General features: G+C 37.2%; 1 protein-coding gene across 2 annotated transcripts in view; it reads right to left on the bottom strand.

Moving 5' to 3' along the window:
* Window positions 1–18583, bottom strand: part of CDK13 (cyclin dependent kinase 13) — a 126995-nt gene that overhangs the window by 35743 nt on the left and 72669 nt on the right. For both annotated transcript variants that reach the window (XM_050783297.1, XM_050783298.1), the window contains exons 6-7: window positions 15089–15278; window positions 13237–13293 (exon numbers count right to left, since the gene is read on the bottom strand). In XM_050783297.1, coding sequence (XP_050639254.1) covers window positions 13237–13293; window positions 15089–15278 — 247 coding nt within the window. The remainder of the gene's footprint in view (window positions 1–13236; window positions 13294–15088; window positions 15279–18583) is intronic.

Genomic DNA, 18583 nt, shown 5'->3' with positions numbered 1-18583 from the left:
TTTAGATGGCACATGATTAACTGGGTGGAATAACAAAATTTGTAAAAATTATGACAACTAATTTCTCAAACATGTTAAGGATCTATGAGTATATCAAACCTATACAATGGTGTTATAAAAGTGCAACTGGATAACTAGGCTCAAGGAAATGTTTAAATTTATATAAATCTATCTGCAAATAGTTAATTTTTATTTTATTTTAAAAAATATTTTTAGTGTCTTGTATTTTTAAAAACATCTTAAAAATTAAAAGTATGTTGAATTGTAGAGAAATTAAACAAATCAGGTGTCTAAAAAGGAATATCTAAATAAAAGATTATTGTAGATATTGTATATCAAATTCTAGGCAATATGTAGCATCATCTAATGCAATATTTAGCAGTCACCGTAGCAGTTAAAACTAGAATATAATTTATTAATTGTTATAATTTTTTATTCAGACATGAAAATAGTAAATTTTCAAAAATGATTAAACACAAAATCACATGAAATATATTTCTAACTGTACAGAAAAATATTTAATGTATACTACTTAATGGCCTTTCTAAATGCTTAGTTTCTGTTAGACAAGAAATAAGAACCAGGCAAAGATTGAGAGAAAACATTCAACTGTAAAATTTAACCTAGGAAGTTGAATTTGAAAACACTTAATGTGATTTCGAAAGTATGGAAATTCTTTGATTTATGAAGCAAACAGGCATTCAGACTGATACATACTTTTTATAAAACAAAAAGTACCACACTCTAAAAATTATTTTTACACTCAAGGAAGTGTCAACGGAGTAGAGATCAAAGACTATCTGTTCACTGATAGATTCCAATACTTTGCCTCTAAACAATCCCAAGAAGGCTAGGCGCAGTGGCTCATGCCTGTAATCCCAGCACTTTGGGAGGCCAAGGTTGGTGGATCACGAGGTCAGGAATTCAAGACCTGCCTGGCCAAGATGGTAAAACTCTGTCTCTACTGAAAATACAAAAATTAGCCAGGCATGGTGGCACGCATCTGTAATCCCAGCTAATTGGGAGGCTGAGGCAGAGAACTGCTTAAACCTTGGAGGCAGAGGTTGCAGTGAGCCGAGATCGCATCACAGCACTCCAGCCCAGATGACAGAACGAGATTCTGTCTCAAAAAACAAAACAAAACAAAAAACAATCCCAGGAATTCCACAGATTTAGGGCAGGTAAGATGACATACGGTTATGGCCTTCCCTGCCTTCAGGCCTGATAAGCTGCACTGTATCCACAACAAACCAAGCAGTGCAATAAGGAGTGTGCCCCTCTGCTGGCACGTGTTTCAACCTCTTATTGGTCTAGATATATATAGAGAAACAGCACAAAATCCTAGATCCTTGAAGTATTTGGGGGTTCTGGATAATCCCAGTTAAAATTTATAAAGCAGGGTTGCTGCCTTTGTTAAAGACCATTCTAAGTGAAAAAAAAAAAAATCATATAAAATACCTAAACTAGCTCTAAAATGCTTCATTTTTCCAACAACATATGATAAAGTCTGTACTTCTTTCCTCCTGCTTGAAGGCAACCCTCCCATGTACTTCTTTTATACTATAATTTATACTGTTTTGAGACAAAGAGAGTCTTCAGTAAACTAAATTCATTATACACACAAAATGGCATGTCATCTTTATGACATTCACAATCCACTGCAGAAAAATTTACCAAACCTACAAAAGAAATATGGGATCCACTTTCTAACACCTACCTAGCTTTTGACGTCAAAAATCCAGGTGTCATTCTTGATTCATCTTTTCCTCAGATTTCCAAACAACTTCCGCCAATTCTTCATCCAAAATAGATCCCCAATCCAAATACCTAGTCCAAGTCATTATTCTTTTCACTGGTATGACCACAACAATATCTTAACTGGTTTCCTGGCCTCCATCTCTCATCACACCCCCCGCCACCCGTTTTTGTTTTTGTTTTTATTTTATTTTATTTTGAGACAGAGTCTCGCTCTGTTGCTCCGAATGGAATGCAGTGGCGCAATCTTGGCTCACTGCAACCTCTGCCTCCTGGATTCAAGCAATTCTCCTGCCTGTGGAGTAGCTTGGATTACAGGCGTGTACCACCATGCCCAGCTACCCTTAACTTCTTTTCAGTTTTTTTATTAAGCATAAAACCAGGTATCACCTACTTGCTTAAAACTGCCCAGTGATTTCCCAGTGCAATCAAATAAAATTTAAACTTTACTTCAGTTGATAGGACTGTACACCGAAGATCTTACCTCCTACTACACTGGGCAACTTTTGACCTTAAACTTCCCAAGTCTGTTCCCAGGCAGTACTGCGTTCCTTCTCCTTTGTACTTGGAATGTTCGTGGCCCAGGTCTTCATTAAGTTTTCCCTTTCTCATCACTCTGGTCTTAGCTCCAATTTACTTCCTAAAAGAGGTCTATCTTAACTACCCTAATGAAAATTATCCAATCAGCCACTACCACCCCTACTTTGACACTACAGTCATTATTTTATTTGCTTTGTAGCACTTAGCTATTTTAAATTCCTCACCCTACATGTGCATTGCCTAACTTATTAATACTTTCATATACCATAACTACATAGCAATAAACACAATCTTGAACTCCTGTTTTCCTCCTTTTGATATCTTCCAAGAAAAATAACTTTTTAAATTCCTCTATCATCACAGTGCTATAGAGAAACAAAACCACTTTTTTCCCAACTGATGCTGTCATCTTACTAAGAGCAACTGTCTTACTTGCCCGTTCTTATTATCACAAGCAAATTTAGAAGTCCTCTAAGTACCTACATTATTACCTTTTGCTACAAACTGCATCTCTGTTCTTCTTTACTGTCTCAGCAAACAGCCTCACCATTTGTGGCAGATACTCATAGCTATCCTCTAAAAATCTGTTATTCCTCCCTTCTATGGCAGTTGTCCAGCTCCGCTACATCTCCCATCCTCACTGCAGTTAGGTGTGGCCACATGACCAAGTGCTCTCCAGTGGAACATAAGCATGTGTGGTAAGTGTCATTTCTAGGCCTGGCTCATTACTCTCCTCCTTCCTCTTTTCTCACTTCTGGCACCAGCCTTGGAAGGCATGTGTAGAAGATGGCAGATCTTCCAATCTGCTTCTCTGAATAGCTATATTGAAGCAGTCACCATTTGACTTGGTGATATGGTTAAATATTCTTAATTGTGCGCTAAGGTAACCGACAACCACTCAATATTTTTTCTTTTTTTTCTTTTGAGACAGTTTTGCTCTTGTCACCTAGGCTGGAGTGCAGTGGCGTGATCTTAGCTCACTGCAACCTTCACCTCCTAGGTTCAAGCAATTCTCCCGCCTCAGCCTCCCAAGTAGCTGGGATTACAGGTGTCTGCCACCACACCTAGCTAATTTTTATAGTTTTAGTAGAGATGCGGTTTCACCATGTTGACCAGGCTGGTCTTGAACTCCTGACCTCAGGTGATCTGTCTGCCTTGGCCTCCCAAAGTGCTGGGATTACAGGCGTGAGCCCCCACGCCCAGCCACCACTCAAGATTATTAAGTGAGAAATACATATATAAACTTCCCATTCTTTAAGCCACTAACTTTTGTGGTTCTCTTTGTTACAAAAGTTTAGACTATCCTAACCAACAAATCATTCATCCAGGTGCTTAAGCAGAAACCTTACAGTAAGGGGTAGAGGCAGGGATGTATCTCACAACACATGCAACCATCAAGTTCTAACAATTCTATATCCTTATGATATAATTAATCTGTCTTTCCAATACTTGTGCCCATTCCTTGGCTCTAGCTATAATCATCCTATTTAGATTTACTGCAACAGCTTTTTTAAGTGATTGTTCTTGCTGCCAGACTTGTAAGGCCAAACCACTTTCCAAAGTGCAATCAAAGTGATAGTATGAAATAAAACATGAGTATGTTATGCCTATAGTACACATTGCTTCCATCTAGAGAATATCTACACAAGGCCTATAAAATCCATTATAATTTGGTTTTTGTTCCAATCACACTAAACCTTCAGTTCCCTGAGGGAGGTGAGCAAATGTTCATTTTCCAGAGAAAGGGGATAAAGCCAGGGAGAGAACAGAGCTGGCAAGAAAACTTTAAAGAAGTTAGTGGTGCTTTAATTGTATTTTAAATATTTTTAATAAACTATTTTTTAAAAAGCTTTTAAAAGGTAACAATGACAAAAGACAATGAAAATGACCATTACTAAGGACAAGGAAAAACATCCGATGATTTATTCAAAAATTTTGCAAAATAGGTACCATGCCTCACTTTCTACCTCTCTAATGAAAAAGAAGCAAATATTGAGAAAGTGCGCAGACAGAAGTATTTAATCATAAAAGCAAGTTCCAAGGTAAGTGGAGTTAGAAGAGAATAAGGGCAATTTCAGGTATCGCCCAATTCAGTAATACAGTAGACAATCAAACAAAAATCTATGTAATGATTAGGATGTTAATACTAAATCTCGTTAACCGTTTACAAATGTAAAGACAAAAGTAAAAGAGACTGAAACTATGTTTTGGCTCCAGGAAATTTAAAGCCCAGAAAAATTAAACCACGTTGTAATATGAAAATACATTATCCAAAGAGAGACAAATAAAAGAAAATCCATCTGGGCATGGTGGCCCATGCCTGTAATCCCAGCACTTTGGGAGGTGGAGGCATAAGGATTGCTTGAGCCCAGGAGTTCGGAACCAGCCTGGCCAACATGGTGAAACCCCGTCTCTACTAAAAATACAAAACAAATTAGCCAGGTATCACGGTGCATGTCTGCAATCCCAGCTGCTCAGAAGGCTGAGGCATGAGAATTACTTGAACCCAGGAGGCAGAGGTAGCAGTGAACCTAAATGACACCACTGCATCCTAGCCTGGTCGACAGAGCAAGACTCTGTCTCAAAAAAAAAAAAAAAAGAAAAAAAGGAGAAAAAAAAAACCATCCAGAATCTTCAAAAATGAGTATTTCAAACTTGCTCTATTAGATTTGGCTACCAATTTTCAACATCATAGAGATGATCTTGTTTAGATCACACAGAGAAGCAGCAAACTGATGTGACACTACATATACGATGTTTTTTACTTGCATGGATTAAAAAACAAATTACATTCTCGTGATGTGTCTATACCCAGTATTTGCACAAAAAGCAAATTAACTCACAATGAAAAAGAAACAGGACTGAAAAACATATAGTCAAGTTCTTAGGTGTTATCACACAAAAAAGAAAAATCTAAAAATGAAATGAACCACTCCAGTTTATTTACATAATTAGATCAATTCCAAGCAATAAACTCAATAACCCAGACACACACACACACACACACACACACATAGTCCTTCTGCCATTAAATTGGAAAAACAAAATTTAGTAACTTCAATAAGTTGTTATTGGATGGCAAGAAACTAAACTTTGTAAAGACCCAAAAATAATGGTCTCAACGTTAACTATTGTGCATTTCAATTTTTACTTTTTTTTTTTTAAATAGAGATCTCACTATGTTGCCCAGGCTGGACTCAAACTTTTAGGCTCAAGCGATCCTCACATCTTGGCCTTCCAAAGTGCTAGGATTAGAGGCAAGAGCCACCAAGGCCAGGCCTTCTGCTAAATACTTTCATTTGTAAATCTCATTACTGTTTTTGAAAAAAAGGCAGACACTATTTGTCTGTCTGCCAGGAAAGTAACACCTTCTTTTGTTTTTCCTTGAACCTTAAATGATTAACCAAATATTAAAATTTAAAGTCAGGCCAAGTGCTGTGGCTGACCCCTGTAATCCCAGCACTTTGGGAGGCCAAGGCGGGCGGATCACCTGAGTTCAGGAGTTCAAGACCAGCCTGGACAACATAGTGAAACCCCGTCTCTACTAAAAATACAAAAATTTGCTGGGTGTGGTGGCAGGCACCTGTAATCCCAGCTACTTAGGAGACTGAGGCAGGAGAATCGCTTGAACTCAGAAGGCAGAAGTTGCGTTGAGCCAAGATTGTGCCACTGCACTCCAGACTGGGGCACAAGAGCGAAACTCTGTCTCAAAAAAAAAAAAAAAAAAAAATTAAAATCATCAGACTTTAATAAAACTTTCATGTGAAAAATTACAAGTAATTTAAAATATCTGTTTCTATCAAAATATTTTTTTTTTTGTTTTTTGAGACGGAATCTCGCTCTGTCACCCAGGCTGGAGTGCAGTGGCCGGATCTCAGCTCACTGCAAGCTCCGCCTCCTGGGTTCACGCCATTCTCCTGCCTCAGCGTCCCGAGTAGCTGGGACTACAGGCGCCTGCCACCTCGCCCGGCTAAGTTTTTTTTGTATTTTTAGTAGAGACGGGGTTTCACCGTGTTAGCCAGGATGGTCTCGATCTCCTGACCTCGTGATCCACCCGTCTCGGCCTCCCAAAGTGCTGGGATTACAGGCTTGAGCCACCGCGCCCGGCCCAAAATATTTTTTGTTTATAGATTTCTCACTAGATATTTCAAGAGCTTTCAAACTGCTTAAAATATAATTAAATCCAGTATGACTAAGGGAGATTCAGAAGTAGAAATATCACATAACTTGCTAATCTGCTGGAAGATTAAAACTACAGCATACCTCATTTGTCAAAAATATTATATTTGGAGGATGCAAAGACAAAAAGCAAAATTCAGCAGACCCTTTACTACAAAAGAACTCTAAAAATTGGCATCAGCCTAATGGTACCTCTAAAGCAGACTTGAGAGGCCCCTAGAGTTCTCTACCTGGAAGACACTTCTAGGAAATAAAGGCTGAATTCAGAGTCTTACCAGGGAAGCACTCCCATATAATGAAAATAATCTGACAAAAGATCCTGAGCTCTACTACTTATTGGTTGTGTATTGGTTGTGCTTGAAAATGCACTTAAGTTTTCTAAACTTGTTTCTGTATCTTTAAAATGTGCATAAGAATAATGATACCTACATTATCCATCTCAACTTTCTTTTAAAATAATTCTTGTGAAGGAAACTATGTATAATAATGTACACAAATGTTAAGTTTGTTCTTTCCTTTTCCTTTCTTTATAAGCAGTAACTATTTATTGAAACTCTGAGCTAGGCACTGTGCTAAGTAAGCACTAGCAGATGGTTAAACGAAACAAAAATACACACTTATAGAGCAATTAATAACTGCACTTATTAGAGCAATTAAGTATGGTGGTAGGCTGGGTGTGGTGGCTCACGTCTGTAATCCCAGCACTCTGGAAGGTTGAGGCAAGTGGATCACTTGAGGTCAGGAGTTCGAGACCAGCCCGGCCAACATGGTAAAACTCCATCTCTACTAAAAATACAAAAATTAGCCGGGCTTGGGGTGCACAACTGTAGTCCTCTCAGGAGGCTGACGTGAGAGGATTGCTTGACCTGGGAGGCAGAGGTTGCAGTGAGCCAAGATCTCGCCACTGCACTCCAGCCTTTAAAAAAAAAAAAAAAGGTGGTAATATAAATTATAATCATGTACTATAAATAATACATAGGATGAATAATATACTGTAAACACATAAAAAAAGATGTGCCCAATGATGCCTGTGGGATTCAGGACAGATTTCAAAGGAGGTAGGGCCTGAATTGCACACTGAAAGAAAAAAAAACAATTTTGTCAAACTCAGGTGGGAAGTATAATTACATACAAAAAGAAAGCTTATGTAGATTCACAAAGGCACTCAAGAGCACAGCAAGTTTATGGAACTACAAATAGTTCAACATTGCTATTATCTGGGGGGCTGGAATGGCAGAAGACAAGAACATAAGGGAGAAAGACCAGACGACAGAAAAACCAATACAATTCTATTTACAATGGCCTATATGAGAAGGTGACTGGGTACCTTTAACTAAAACAGGAAATAAAGGAAAAGGAGTGGACATTTTTCTGGGGAATGAAATAGATAAAGGTTTAATTTAGGGTACCCAGATCACCTGGGTAGAGATTTCCAATAAACAAAAGGTCTGGAGACCAGAAGAAAGACCAAGGATTGGAATTCAGTTTTGTAAGTATTTGGCAGTAATGTCTTGGATGACACTCCCCCAACAGAAGGAAGGGGGAATTCTTTCCACTTTATATGCTCAAAAATGAAGACTACTCCATCAGAGCTGAAGAGAGAACAATTTAATCTTGATCTTACAGTTAAAAGTCAGTGATCCAAATGAGATCTCCTTTCCTGAAGCTTGTTTAATCTTATTATTTACTGTCATTCACCTGTTATTAGTAATTTTTTTTATTACCATGGTTCCAATCTTTGTCTAGTGATTCTCAGAAGATTGTTTTATTACCCAGAATCCCCAACTCCCTGCACTCATCCATATCAGGAGGATCCTCCAGATGAGGATCACCTTCTCCCAGATCAGAATCAACCAAGCACTTGCCATGAATGCAGTCAATGTTTTAAGGAACATAAAACACAAAAGAATAAAATACGGTAATACTGCCTTCCTCTCTCATTAATACCTTCAACTTTGGGAAAATTTAGTTTTGCTTTCAATAACAATGTTCTGAAAAGCCACTAGATGGCGATACTGCCTTCAAAAAGGTGTGTGCGTTTTGGGAGGGTGGTATTAGTGAGCTAGCATAATACTTTAAGGCCCTTTTCATTTTTCCCTTCTCTCTCCTTATTGGATCATCATACAGAAACGTAGTATGCTTTCTGGTTATTGTTTAAAAATCTATTTTATTTTGATCACAGAAACATTATTAAAGATACATTTTTCAGGGCCGGGCACAGTGGCTCACACCTGTAATCCTAGCACTTTGGGAGGCAGAGGTGGGTAGATCACTTGAGGTCAGGAGTTCGAGGCCAGTCTGCCCAACATGGTGAAACCCCGTCTCTACTAAAAATACAAAAATTAGCCGGGCATGGTGGCAGGTGCCTGTAATCCCAGCTACTCAGGAGGCTGAGGCAGGAGAATCGCTTAAATCGGGGAAGCGGAGGTTGCAGTGAGCCGAGATCACGCCACTGCACTGCAGTTTGAGTGACACAGTGATACTCTGTCTCATAAATAAATAAATAAATAAATAAATAAATAAAGTGTTACATTATAGTTTCTTCTCTAGAAAATGAAGCTAATTTCAATTAATATGGAAAACGTTTTTTTCACACAGGACAGTCACATGAAGAGAGAAAAATACTCCATCCTTTTGAAAACCACTTGAGCAATGACTTGGTAAAATAAAAACTAAGAAGAGGTAAACACTGTAGCTGTCAGAAAAACCAGACTTAAGAAAAGATACTACAAGATGAACAGTTAAACGAAGAAATGGGGTAAAAACCTCTATTCTCAAGTTTTAAAGTTCCCAATGCAGAATGGGACAAAGTATAAATACCAATGTTCAAAATGAGAAAATGATTCAAATCTAAAGAAATAATTTTCCCCTCTACTTTTAATCCAGTGGTTCTCTTTCTTTCTTCAATAATAGGCACATGACAGAGCAGATCTCCCTCAAGTGCTAGCTGTAACTCCACCCAGTTTTCCTCAAATTCAAAAAAGGAACATCCAAAATCTAATGAGAGCTGTGGTTGATGCTATTACAGTGGTAAGCTGAAATCTGCTCTATTTACAAACAAAAAACCTTACACAAAATTCTTGAGCACTTCAGTTATTCAATCTATATTAACTACTTAGAATATAAAAACACTTCAAAGTGACTTTATATTTGCTTGAGTATTATAGTAAGGCCCTACCTGGCTCTCTATAACGAAGCAGAAATATGAATGAAAAATCATTTGTTGTATATTTATCTCAAAAAATATCTAGAAAATTTGAGACAACACAATCTGTTAAAGGTAGATTTCTTTTAAAATCAGTATGTTATTAAGGTTCACTAGAGCAATATATGTATTTTAAAGGTATTCCATTATATTAAGCCTACTCCAGGAGATTCTAAATAAATCACAATTATTCTCTTTAAAAAAAAAAGAGAAGCTTTAAAGGAGTATATAAACCCCATAATGATAGGATATTTGCTCTTAAAACAAAATGACAGACTGAATTTTCCTCTTACACATTTAACGGAGCAGAAAAATTCAGTATATATTACCCAAAGATGCAAAGTTATTGGACTTTAAAACTCTGGTTCTCTAAACTCAAAATTTCTACATCAATCTCGCAGGGCAACAGGGACCATGGCCCAGTGAACACGCCACACCCCTGGCACTCCATTGGAACCCAAATTATATTTTAAAATGAAAATGAATAGGAAAATTGAGCCTGATAATATAAAATTTGGCTTTATAATCAGCTTTTCTGAAACATATCTATTCCAAATGTGCACAAATATCTGCATATCAAGAATCTATTAGATTAAAATGGTAATTAGCTGTTTTCCATTTCATAGAAAAGGATTTACATAATTAACGACAGACACAAACTTGTATTAAGCAAAATCTAACTACAGTGAAATCTCAACCAGCTTAGCAGTTAGAATTCTTAATTAACCAGAACTTGCCCAAAATAATAGCCACATTAATTTAGTTATATATATGCTTCTCAGCTGGGCATGGTGGCTCATGCCTGTAATCCCAGCACTTTGGGAGGCCAAGGCAGGCAGATCACTTGTGGTCACTAGTTCGAGACCAGCCTGGCCAACATGGAGAAATCCTGTCTCTACTAAAAAATATAAAAATTAGCTGGGCATGGTGGTGCGCGTCTGTAGTCCCAGCTACTCGGAAGGCTGAAGCCAGAGAATCGCTTGAACCCGGGAGGCGGAGGTTGCAGTGAGCTGAGATCACGCCACTGCACTCCAGCCTGGGTGACAGAGCAAGACTCTGTCTCAAATAAAATAAATACATATGCTTCTTAAACAGCAGAAGAAAAAAATATTATATACTTCAAGTGAAGCTTTGGATTAAGTACACATTCAGATCAATTTTTTCTTTCAACTTCTACCAAGAGGCACTATTACATATGATAGAAAGAATAAAAAATTGGGAATTGAAAACTTAGCTATACACCCTTGGCTCTGCCAACATTTTTTGATCTTTAAAGTCACTCAACCCTTCACAATAGCCAGGATAGGGAATCAACGTTAAGTGTCCACTAAGAGATGAACGGATAAAGAAAATGCGGCCTGTAATCCCAGCGATCGGGAGGCTGAGACAGGAGAATCACTTGAATCCTGGAGCCGAGACTGCGCCACAGCACTCCAGCCTGGGCGACAGAGATTCCGTCTCAAAAAACAAAACAAAACAAAACAAAACAAAACAAGGAAAATGTGGCATATATGCACAATGAAATACTATTCAAGTCTTAAAAAAACAAGGAAATGCTGCCATTTATGACAACATGGATGAACAAGCGCAATGTGTTAAGTGGAATAAGGCAGGCACATAAAGACAAATAACTCATCATTTCACTTATATGTGAAATCCAAAAACCCTCAGCTCATAGAGGTAGAGAGGAGAGCTGGGAGTTACCAGATGCTGGGCATAGGGAGTATGGGGGGAAGATGCTAGCCTAAGGATATAAAAGTTCAGTTAGACAAAAGTAAATTCAAGAGATTTATTGTACAACTTGGTAACTACACTTAATAACAATGTATTCTTGAAAACTGTTGAGAGTAGATTTTTAAGAGTTGGCACACACAAAATATGTGGGGTAATACATATTAATTAGCTCAATGTAGCCATTTCACAATGTATACATATTTCAAAATTAAAAAGAAAGTAACTCAGCCCTTTCTGGGTCTCAATTCTCTCAAATGCAAAATGAGGGGTATAGCTTTTGAGCTTTAAAACATTTTAAACTTAAAAAAAAAAACACTCATACAACCCTTTCCTAAAATAAAATGTTAATTTTAAGTGTAGCAGTCAAAACAACTAAAAACCAAGTAACTCTGGTGAAAGTCAGTACAGAGGACTGGAGGTCCAATCACAAAACCCCATCCACAGAACACTTTCTTTCCTTTCTTTCTCTCTCTCTCTGTCTCTCTTTCCTTCCTTCCCTCCTTCCTTCCTTTCTTTTTTTGGAGACAGTCTTGCTGGAGTACAGTGGTGCAATCTCGGCTCACTGCAACCTCCACCTCCCAGGTTTAAGTGATTCTTGTGCCTCAGCCTTCCAAGTAGCTGGGATTACAGGAGTGCACCACCAAGCTCAGCTATTTTTAGTAGAGATGAGGTTTCACCATGTTGGCCACATTGGTCTCCAAGTGCTGACCCTCAAGTGATCCACCCGCCTCTGCCTCCCAAAGTGTTGGGATTTGTAAAAGCATGAGCCACTGCGCCCGGCCCACAGCACACTTTCTGAGGGGTTTCATGGAACTTGAGTGGATCCAAAACATATCACTTATAAACCTCTACTCTAGAGCACTATATAATGAAAATACTTTCCAGAATTATGTTACAGGCACTGCAAGATTTAAAAACATAGACTTTTTACTCTGAAAAATTCAAACGAGAGTTTTCGTTTATTCCTTTAACCAGAAAAAAGCAAAGATTAAATGAAAGTAAACATCTATTCCTAAGACTACAATCAACTGATGTTTCACTATATTAAATTATGGTGATACTAAAGAAATGACAGAATTGTCATAAAATAATTTTAAAATTCTTTAAATATATTATTTCAGAGAGATATATATATAAAAATAAAGACAAGAAAGGAATGGAGTAAATGGACTAAAGATTTATTAAGCAAAATTAATTCTATATTTTATTTACATAAAACCTACTATTGCACAAAAATATTTTATTTTGAAATCCCATATTAGTTCTAATAAGACAAGTCATTTCACTACCATCAGGCACAAAGAAAGCCAAGTTGGGTATATACTCAAACTTTAGCCAGAAAATTTCTACCTTTTTGTGTCTTATACACTGAACATCCTCACAACAGTTGGTTTAAATAAAGGGTTCTAGGGAGTTAAAAAAACAAAGAACTGTAAATATAACAATAAAACCTGTGTAAAATAATAATGAAAACAAAGTTTATAAGTTTAAAAACGCAATTTAAAAGGTTTTCATTAAGAATATTTAATATCTGAATACACATTAGAAATTTAAGTATAAGTTCACTTCAGTCACAATTAAAGATGTACATTTTTTAAAAATCATTTTTACCTGTTAAAGATCAATTTTTAAATTGAGATAATGTGTGAAATATTGTAATTACAATAATCAACCCAATATGGTATAAAATTTCAGTTTTTTATGTACTAACCATGAAAAGTAAATTTCTCTTTTAAAAAATAAAACTATCAATAAGGTATTCTTAGTATAGCTTCAAATACTAAACTCTAATATCTACAATATTCATTTGAAGGTATGCTTACCTTTCTTCTGAGCTATACAATCGAGCAAGTCCAAAATCTGCAAGTTTTATCTGCCCTCTGGTAGAAAAAAGACAAGATGAACAAAAAGTATTAATTTACTCTAAATTGACAATACACATTTATATTCTATGCCTAGAATTGATAAGAAAAAATACCTATGTAAACGTTAACTCTGCTCACACTTCAATATCATCAAGGTAATACAGGTAAAAGCAACTAGTGGATAAATTCACAAAACAAAAAAATAAACAAATCCTTGGATAGTCAAACTTACAGCAATATGATTATTATAATTACTGTATTATAATATTAGAATAGTATTTTATTACTATTCAGTTCCTATTTAGAAAAGCACACTTCAATGGAAACAAAATAAAACGAGATCATTTTTATTACTTAGCAGTAAGACAAATTTCTTGTTCAAGGTAACAGTGCACAAGAACTAAGTGACATCACTTTTAATTTGTTTAATTCTCCAGTTTTAGAGGGGCTAGGTGCATAGAACACTGTCTATTAATTAAAATCAGAACCAGGCATGCCTTATTTAAATTAACAAACAGTACCAATTACAAGAGAATTACCAGGGTTCAAATATAAGCTGTTACGAATATAAGCTTATTTACATAAGTTTTAAATATGTACATAAGTTTTAAATATGTGAATGTGTATGTGTGTGTACACACTTCCAAAAAGTTCACTTTACAACTGTGACTGTTTTTTTAAAATTTTCTAAAATCTATTCTTAGCCTAAAGCTGAAATTATATTGCTATTAGATGATCCATTCACATTACTTGGAAAAATAGCAAACAGAAGAGTAAACTAAGTATTATTTTATATGCATTACAGACTATTATTGGATTTTTTTTTTTGAGACCGAGTCTTGCTTTGTCACCCAGGCTGGAGTGCAGTGGTACTATCTCAGCTCACTGTAACTCCACTTCTGGGATTCAAGCGATTCTCGTTTCTCAGGCTTCCTAGCAGCTGGGATTACAGGCGTGTGCCACCACACCGGGTTTATTTTTGTATTTTTAGTAGAGACAGCTTTTCACAATGTTGGCACAGCTGGTCTCGAACTCCCGGCCTCAAGTGATTGGCCTGCCTCATCCTCCCAAAGTGTTGCGATTACAGGCGTGAGACATCCCGCCCGGCCACTAACAGATATTTAACACAACTTTTGAGGTATCCCAAGCTATAATATTGGTGATTATTTTTATTTTTATTTTTGAGCCAGAGTCTCGCTGTGTCACCTAGGCTGAAGTACAGTGGCATGATCTCAGCTCACTGCAACCTCCACCTCCTGGATTCAAGCAATTCTCATGCCTCAGCCTCCTGAGTAGCTGGGATCACAGGTGTGCTCCACCACGCCAGGCTAACTTTTGTATTTTCTTGGCAGAGACAGGGTTTCATCAACATTGGCCAGGCTGGTCTTGAACTTCTGGCCTCAAGTGATCCGCCTGTCTCTACTTCTCAAGGTGCTGGGATTACAGGCGTGAGCTACTGTGGCTGGCCTGATTATTTTTAAATAGTTTGTATAAAGTAAACTAAATTTTAAATATTTTTTTAACATAATCAAGGTGCAACGTCATGTAACACTGTATCTTTTCTTTATTTTAAAAATTTTAGATTCGGGGGTACATGTGCTTGTTTGTGACACAGGTATTAGAAATGTAATAGTAGGGGTTAGGCTTCTAGGGTGCCCATCCCCCAAATGTTGGACACTGTACCCAATAGGTAACTTTCAACCCTCACTATCCCCGACATTCCCCGCCACTACAGTTTCCAGGCTATTCTCTCCATGTACATGTCCATGGTAAAACTCATTTTAAATATATATAAAGTTCATAACCATACCTATTATTTAGAAGGATATTGGAACATTTAATATCTCTATGCAAAAAGTTCTTCTTATGACAATAATCCAGACCCTCCATGAGCTGTCTCATAAATGACTTTATGTGATTTTCATTAAAATGAACCAAGCCTGATTCCAGTAGTCCCATCAGATCATGGTCCATATATTCAAACACCAGATAAAATGCACCTAAGAATGAGAATAATTAATACATTAAAAACTTATTCCTACAACTTTTCTATAAATTCACAATTTTTAACAATAAAAGGCTGGTGGAGGAAGAATTAATCCTTGAAAAGAAGTGTTACTTTGTTACTTTAATAACATTCACCTTTCTCTCTGGACTTAATAATATCAATAAATAAATCCCAACGAAAACATCTAACCTATTTTCTTCTCCCCTCCAAAAAACAGTTACGATTAAAAAAAAAAAAAAAATCACCCTGCTGTTCTCCATATTGTATAGTTTCTAGGTGCGATTAATGTTTTAGACATCAAATTGTCTCTTAGAAGCTGAATAAAATCAATATAGTTTATCAAAAAATTAAAAGCTGGTAAAAGAATTGCTTTAAAACAACAACAAAAAAAAAGAGTGCAGGCCAAGAAAGACGTTAGGTGACTTCTAAATGCTTCAATAAACATGTAATTTAATTCTGTTTATACAGCTCCAGAGTACCTAAAGGCAAGAATTTGAGGAAAAACAGTATAATTTGAATTTACAACTTTATTTTATAAAAAACAGCTTAGTCCTTCTACAAAAACCTAAAACAGCACATAGCACACACACACAAACTATACAAACATACTTATGAGAGATTCAGAAATCCTAAATGAAACTTACACACAAACTGAATGAGAAATAGAATTCATTACATTTGTGAAAAGCAGAAAAACTAACACCAAGACAAAAAAAAGGCATCTGAACTTGGTTCAGATAAGTTCCTAATTTTTAAAACAGAGCAAAGAACTCTTGGTAAACTTGCAACAGGAGTCTTTCTTAAAAGTTTATTATGGTACCTCTCTGAAACCAACAACCAATGTAATATTTAATAGGAAAGGCTAGGTATTATGTATGAGATTAAAAAAAAAATTCCCAGTGGCTTACGCCTGTAATCCCAGGGCTCTGGGAGGGTGAGGTGGGCGGATCACGAGGTCAGGAGATCGAGACCATTCTGGTTGACACAGTGAAACCCAGTCTCTACTAAAAATACAAAAAATTAGCCAGGCATGGTGGTGGGCGCCTGTAGTCCCAGCTACTTGGGAGGCTGAGGCAGGAGAATGGTGTGAACCAGGGAGGCAGAGCTTGCAGTGAGCCGAGATCGCACCACGGCACTCCAGCCTGGGCAACAGAGTGAGACTCTGTCTCAAAAAAAGAAAAATCAATATTCAAAAAGCAAAAGATGGCCGGGCACTGTGGCTCATGCCTATAATCCCAGCACTTTGGGAGGCTGAGGCAGGTGGATCATCTGAGGTCAGAAACATGAGACCAGCCCAGGCAACATGTCGAAATCCTATCTCTCTACAAAAACTACAAAAATTAGCCTGGTGTAGTGGTGTGTATCTGTAGTCCCAGCTCACATAAGAAATGTGAGAAATCCTTTAAACTATAAACACTCTTACAAGACAGAAAAGTACACATGAGCAAATGGACAGCAAGGCTAAACATGATAAAGATGTTAATTATCCCTATGTTAGCTTATAAATTAGACACAGCCAAATTTTTCAAGATACTTATTGGTTGCTTTTCTGTAATGTATATCCACATAGAAAAATAACTAAGAATAGCAAAGTAACACCTGAAAGAGAAAGGGGGTATGTGTACACACTCTACCAGATATTAAACCAGTATACATTTCCATCATTACAAAGTGTGATGCTGGTAAATAAACACGAAATAAAACAGAAAATTCAGAAATACATTCACATACACATGGACCTTTACTATATGATAAAGACGGTATATCAATTCAGTGGGGAAAAGATGGACTTCTTAATTGGTGGTATTGGGATAACTGAATAGCCAGAAAAAGATAAAACTTGTCTGTCTCTCACACTATACACCAGCATAAAAGCAAATTAATCTACAAAATTACAAAAATTAGCCAGATGTGCTGGTGGGTGCCTGTAACCCCAGCTACTGGGGAGGCACAGGCAGGAAAATCACTTGAACCTGGGAGATAGAGGTTGCAGTGAGCTGAGATCATGCCACTGCACTCCAGTCTGGACAACATGAGTGAAACTCAGTCTCAAAAAAAAAAAAAAAAAAAAAAAAAAAAAGCAAACGAATCAGTTATCTAAATTTTTTTTTAAAGAACCATAAAAGTACTTTTAAAAAAACACAGAATTCCTTAATAATCTAAGAATAGAAAAAAAAGTTCCAACTAGGAATCAAGAAATAATTCATACCAAGAAGTAATAAATATGACTATGTAAAAATAAAAATCCTCTGCATGGCTAAAAATACTACAAGCAAAATTAACAGAATATAGCAACCTGGAAAAAAATTAGCTGCAACTTATACTGCAGAGTGATTATTAGTATCAACTACAGTCCAGGCACGGTGGCTCATGCCTGTAATCCCAGTACTTTGGGAGGCTGAGGCAAGTGGATCACTTGAGGTCAGGAGTTCGAGACCAGCCTGGCCAACATGGTTAAACTCTGTCTCTACTAAAAATACAAAAATTAGCCAGGCATGGTGGCTTATGCCTATAATCCCAGCTATTCAGGAGGCTGAGGCATGAGAATCACTTGAACACAGAAAGTGGAGTTTGTAGTGAGCTGAGATCCTGCCACTGCACTCCTGCCTGGGTGACAAGAGACTCTGTCGCAAAAAAAAAAAAAAAAAATTAGCCAGGCATGGTTGTGGGCGCCTGTAATCCTAGCTACTTGGGAGGCTGAGGCAGGCAAATTGCTTGAACCCGGGAGGCAGAGGTTGCAGTGAGTCGCAATTGTGCCACTGTGCTCCCGCACTCCAGCCTGGGCAACAAAGCAAGACTCTGTGTCTCTCTGTCTCTCTCACTCTTCATATATATATATATATATATATATATATATATATATATATATATATATATATATATATATATAAAATAAAAACTCTCTAAATTAGGGGGAAAAAAGATCAACGACCTTACAAAACAGTGAGAAAAAGAGACAATTAGCTCATCTGAAAAAAGAGCAAAGTGCCCCTAAGTGAATGCAAAGTAGCTTAACTTTGCTCGTAATAAAAATTTATGGCCAGGCGCAGTGGCTCACGCCTACAATCCCAGCACTTTGGGAGGCTAAGCCGGGTGGATCACCTGAGGTCAGGAGATCGAGACCAGACTAACCAACATGAAGAAATCCTGTTTCTGCTAAAAATACAAAATTAGCCAGATGGGGTGGTGCATGACTGTAATCCCAGCTACTCGGGAGGCTGAGGCAGGAGAGCTGCTTCAACCCGGGAGGCAGAGGCTGCGGTAAGCCGAGATCATGCCATTGCACTCCAGCCTGGG

Source organism: Macaca thibetana, chromosome 3 (genome assembly GCF_024542745.1).
Source record: "Macaca thibetana thibetana isolate TM-01 chromosome 3, ASM2454274v1, whole genome shotgun sequence".
In the NCBI taxonomy this organism is placed as follows: domain Eukaryota; kingdom Metazoa; phylum Chordata; class Mammalia; order Primates; family Cercopithecidae; genus Macaca; species Macaca thibetana.
This window is presented reverse-complemented; position numbering and strand designations above follow the sequence as displayed.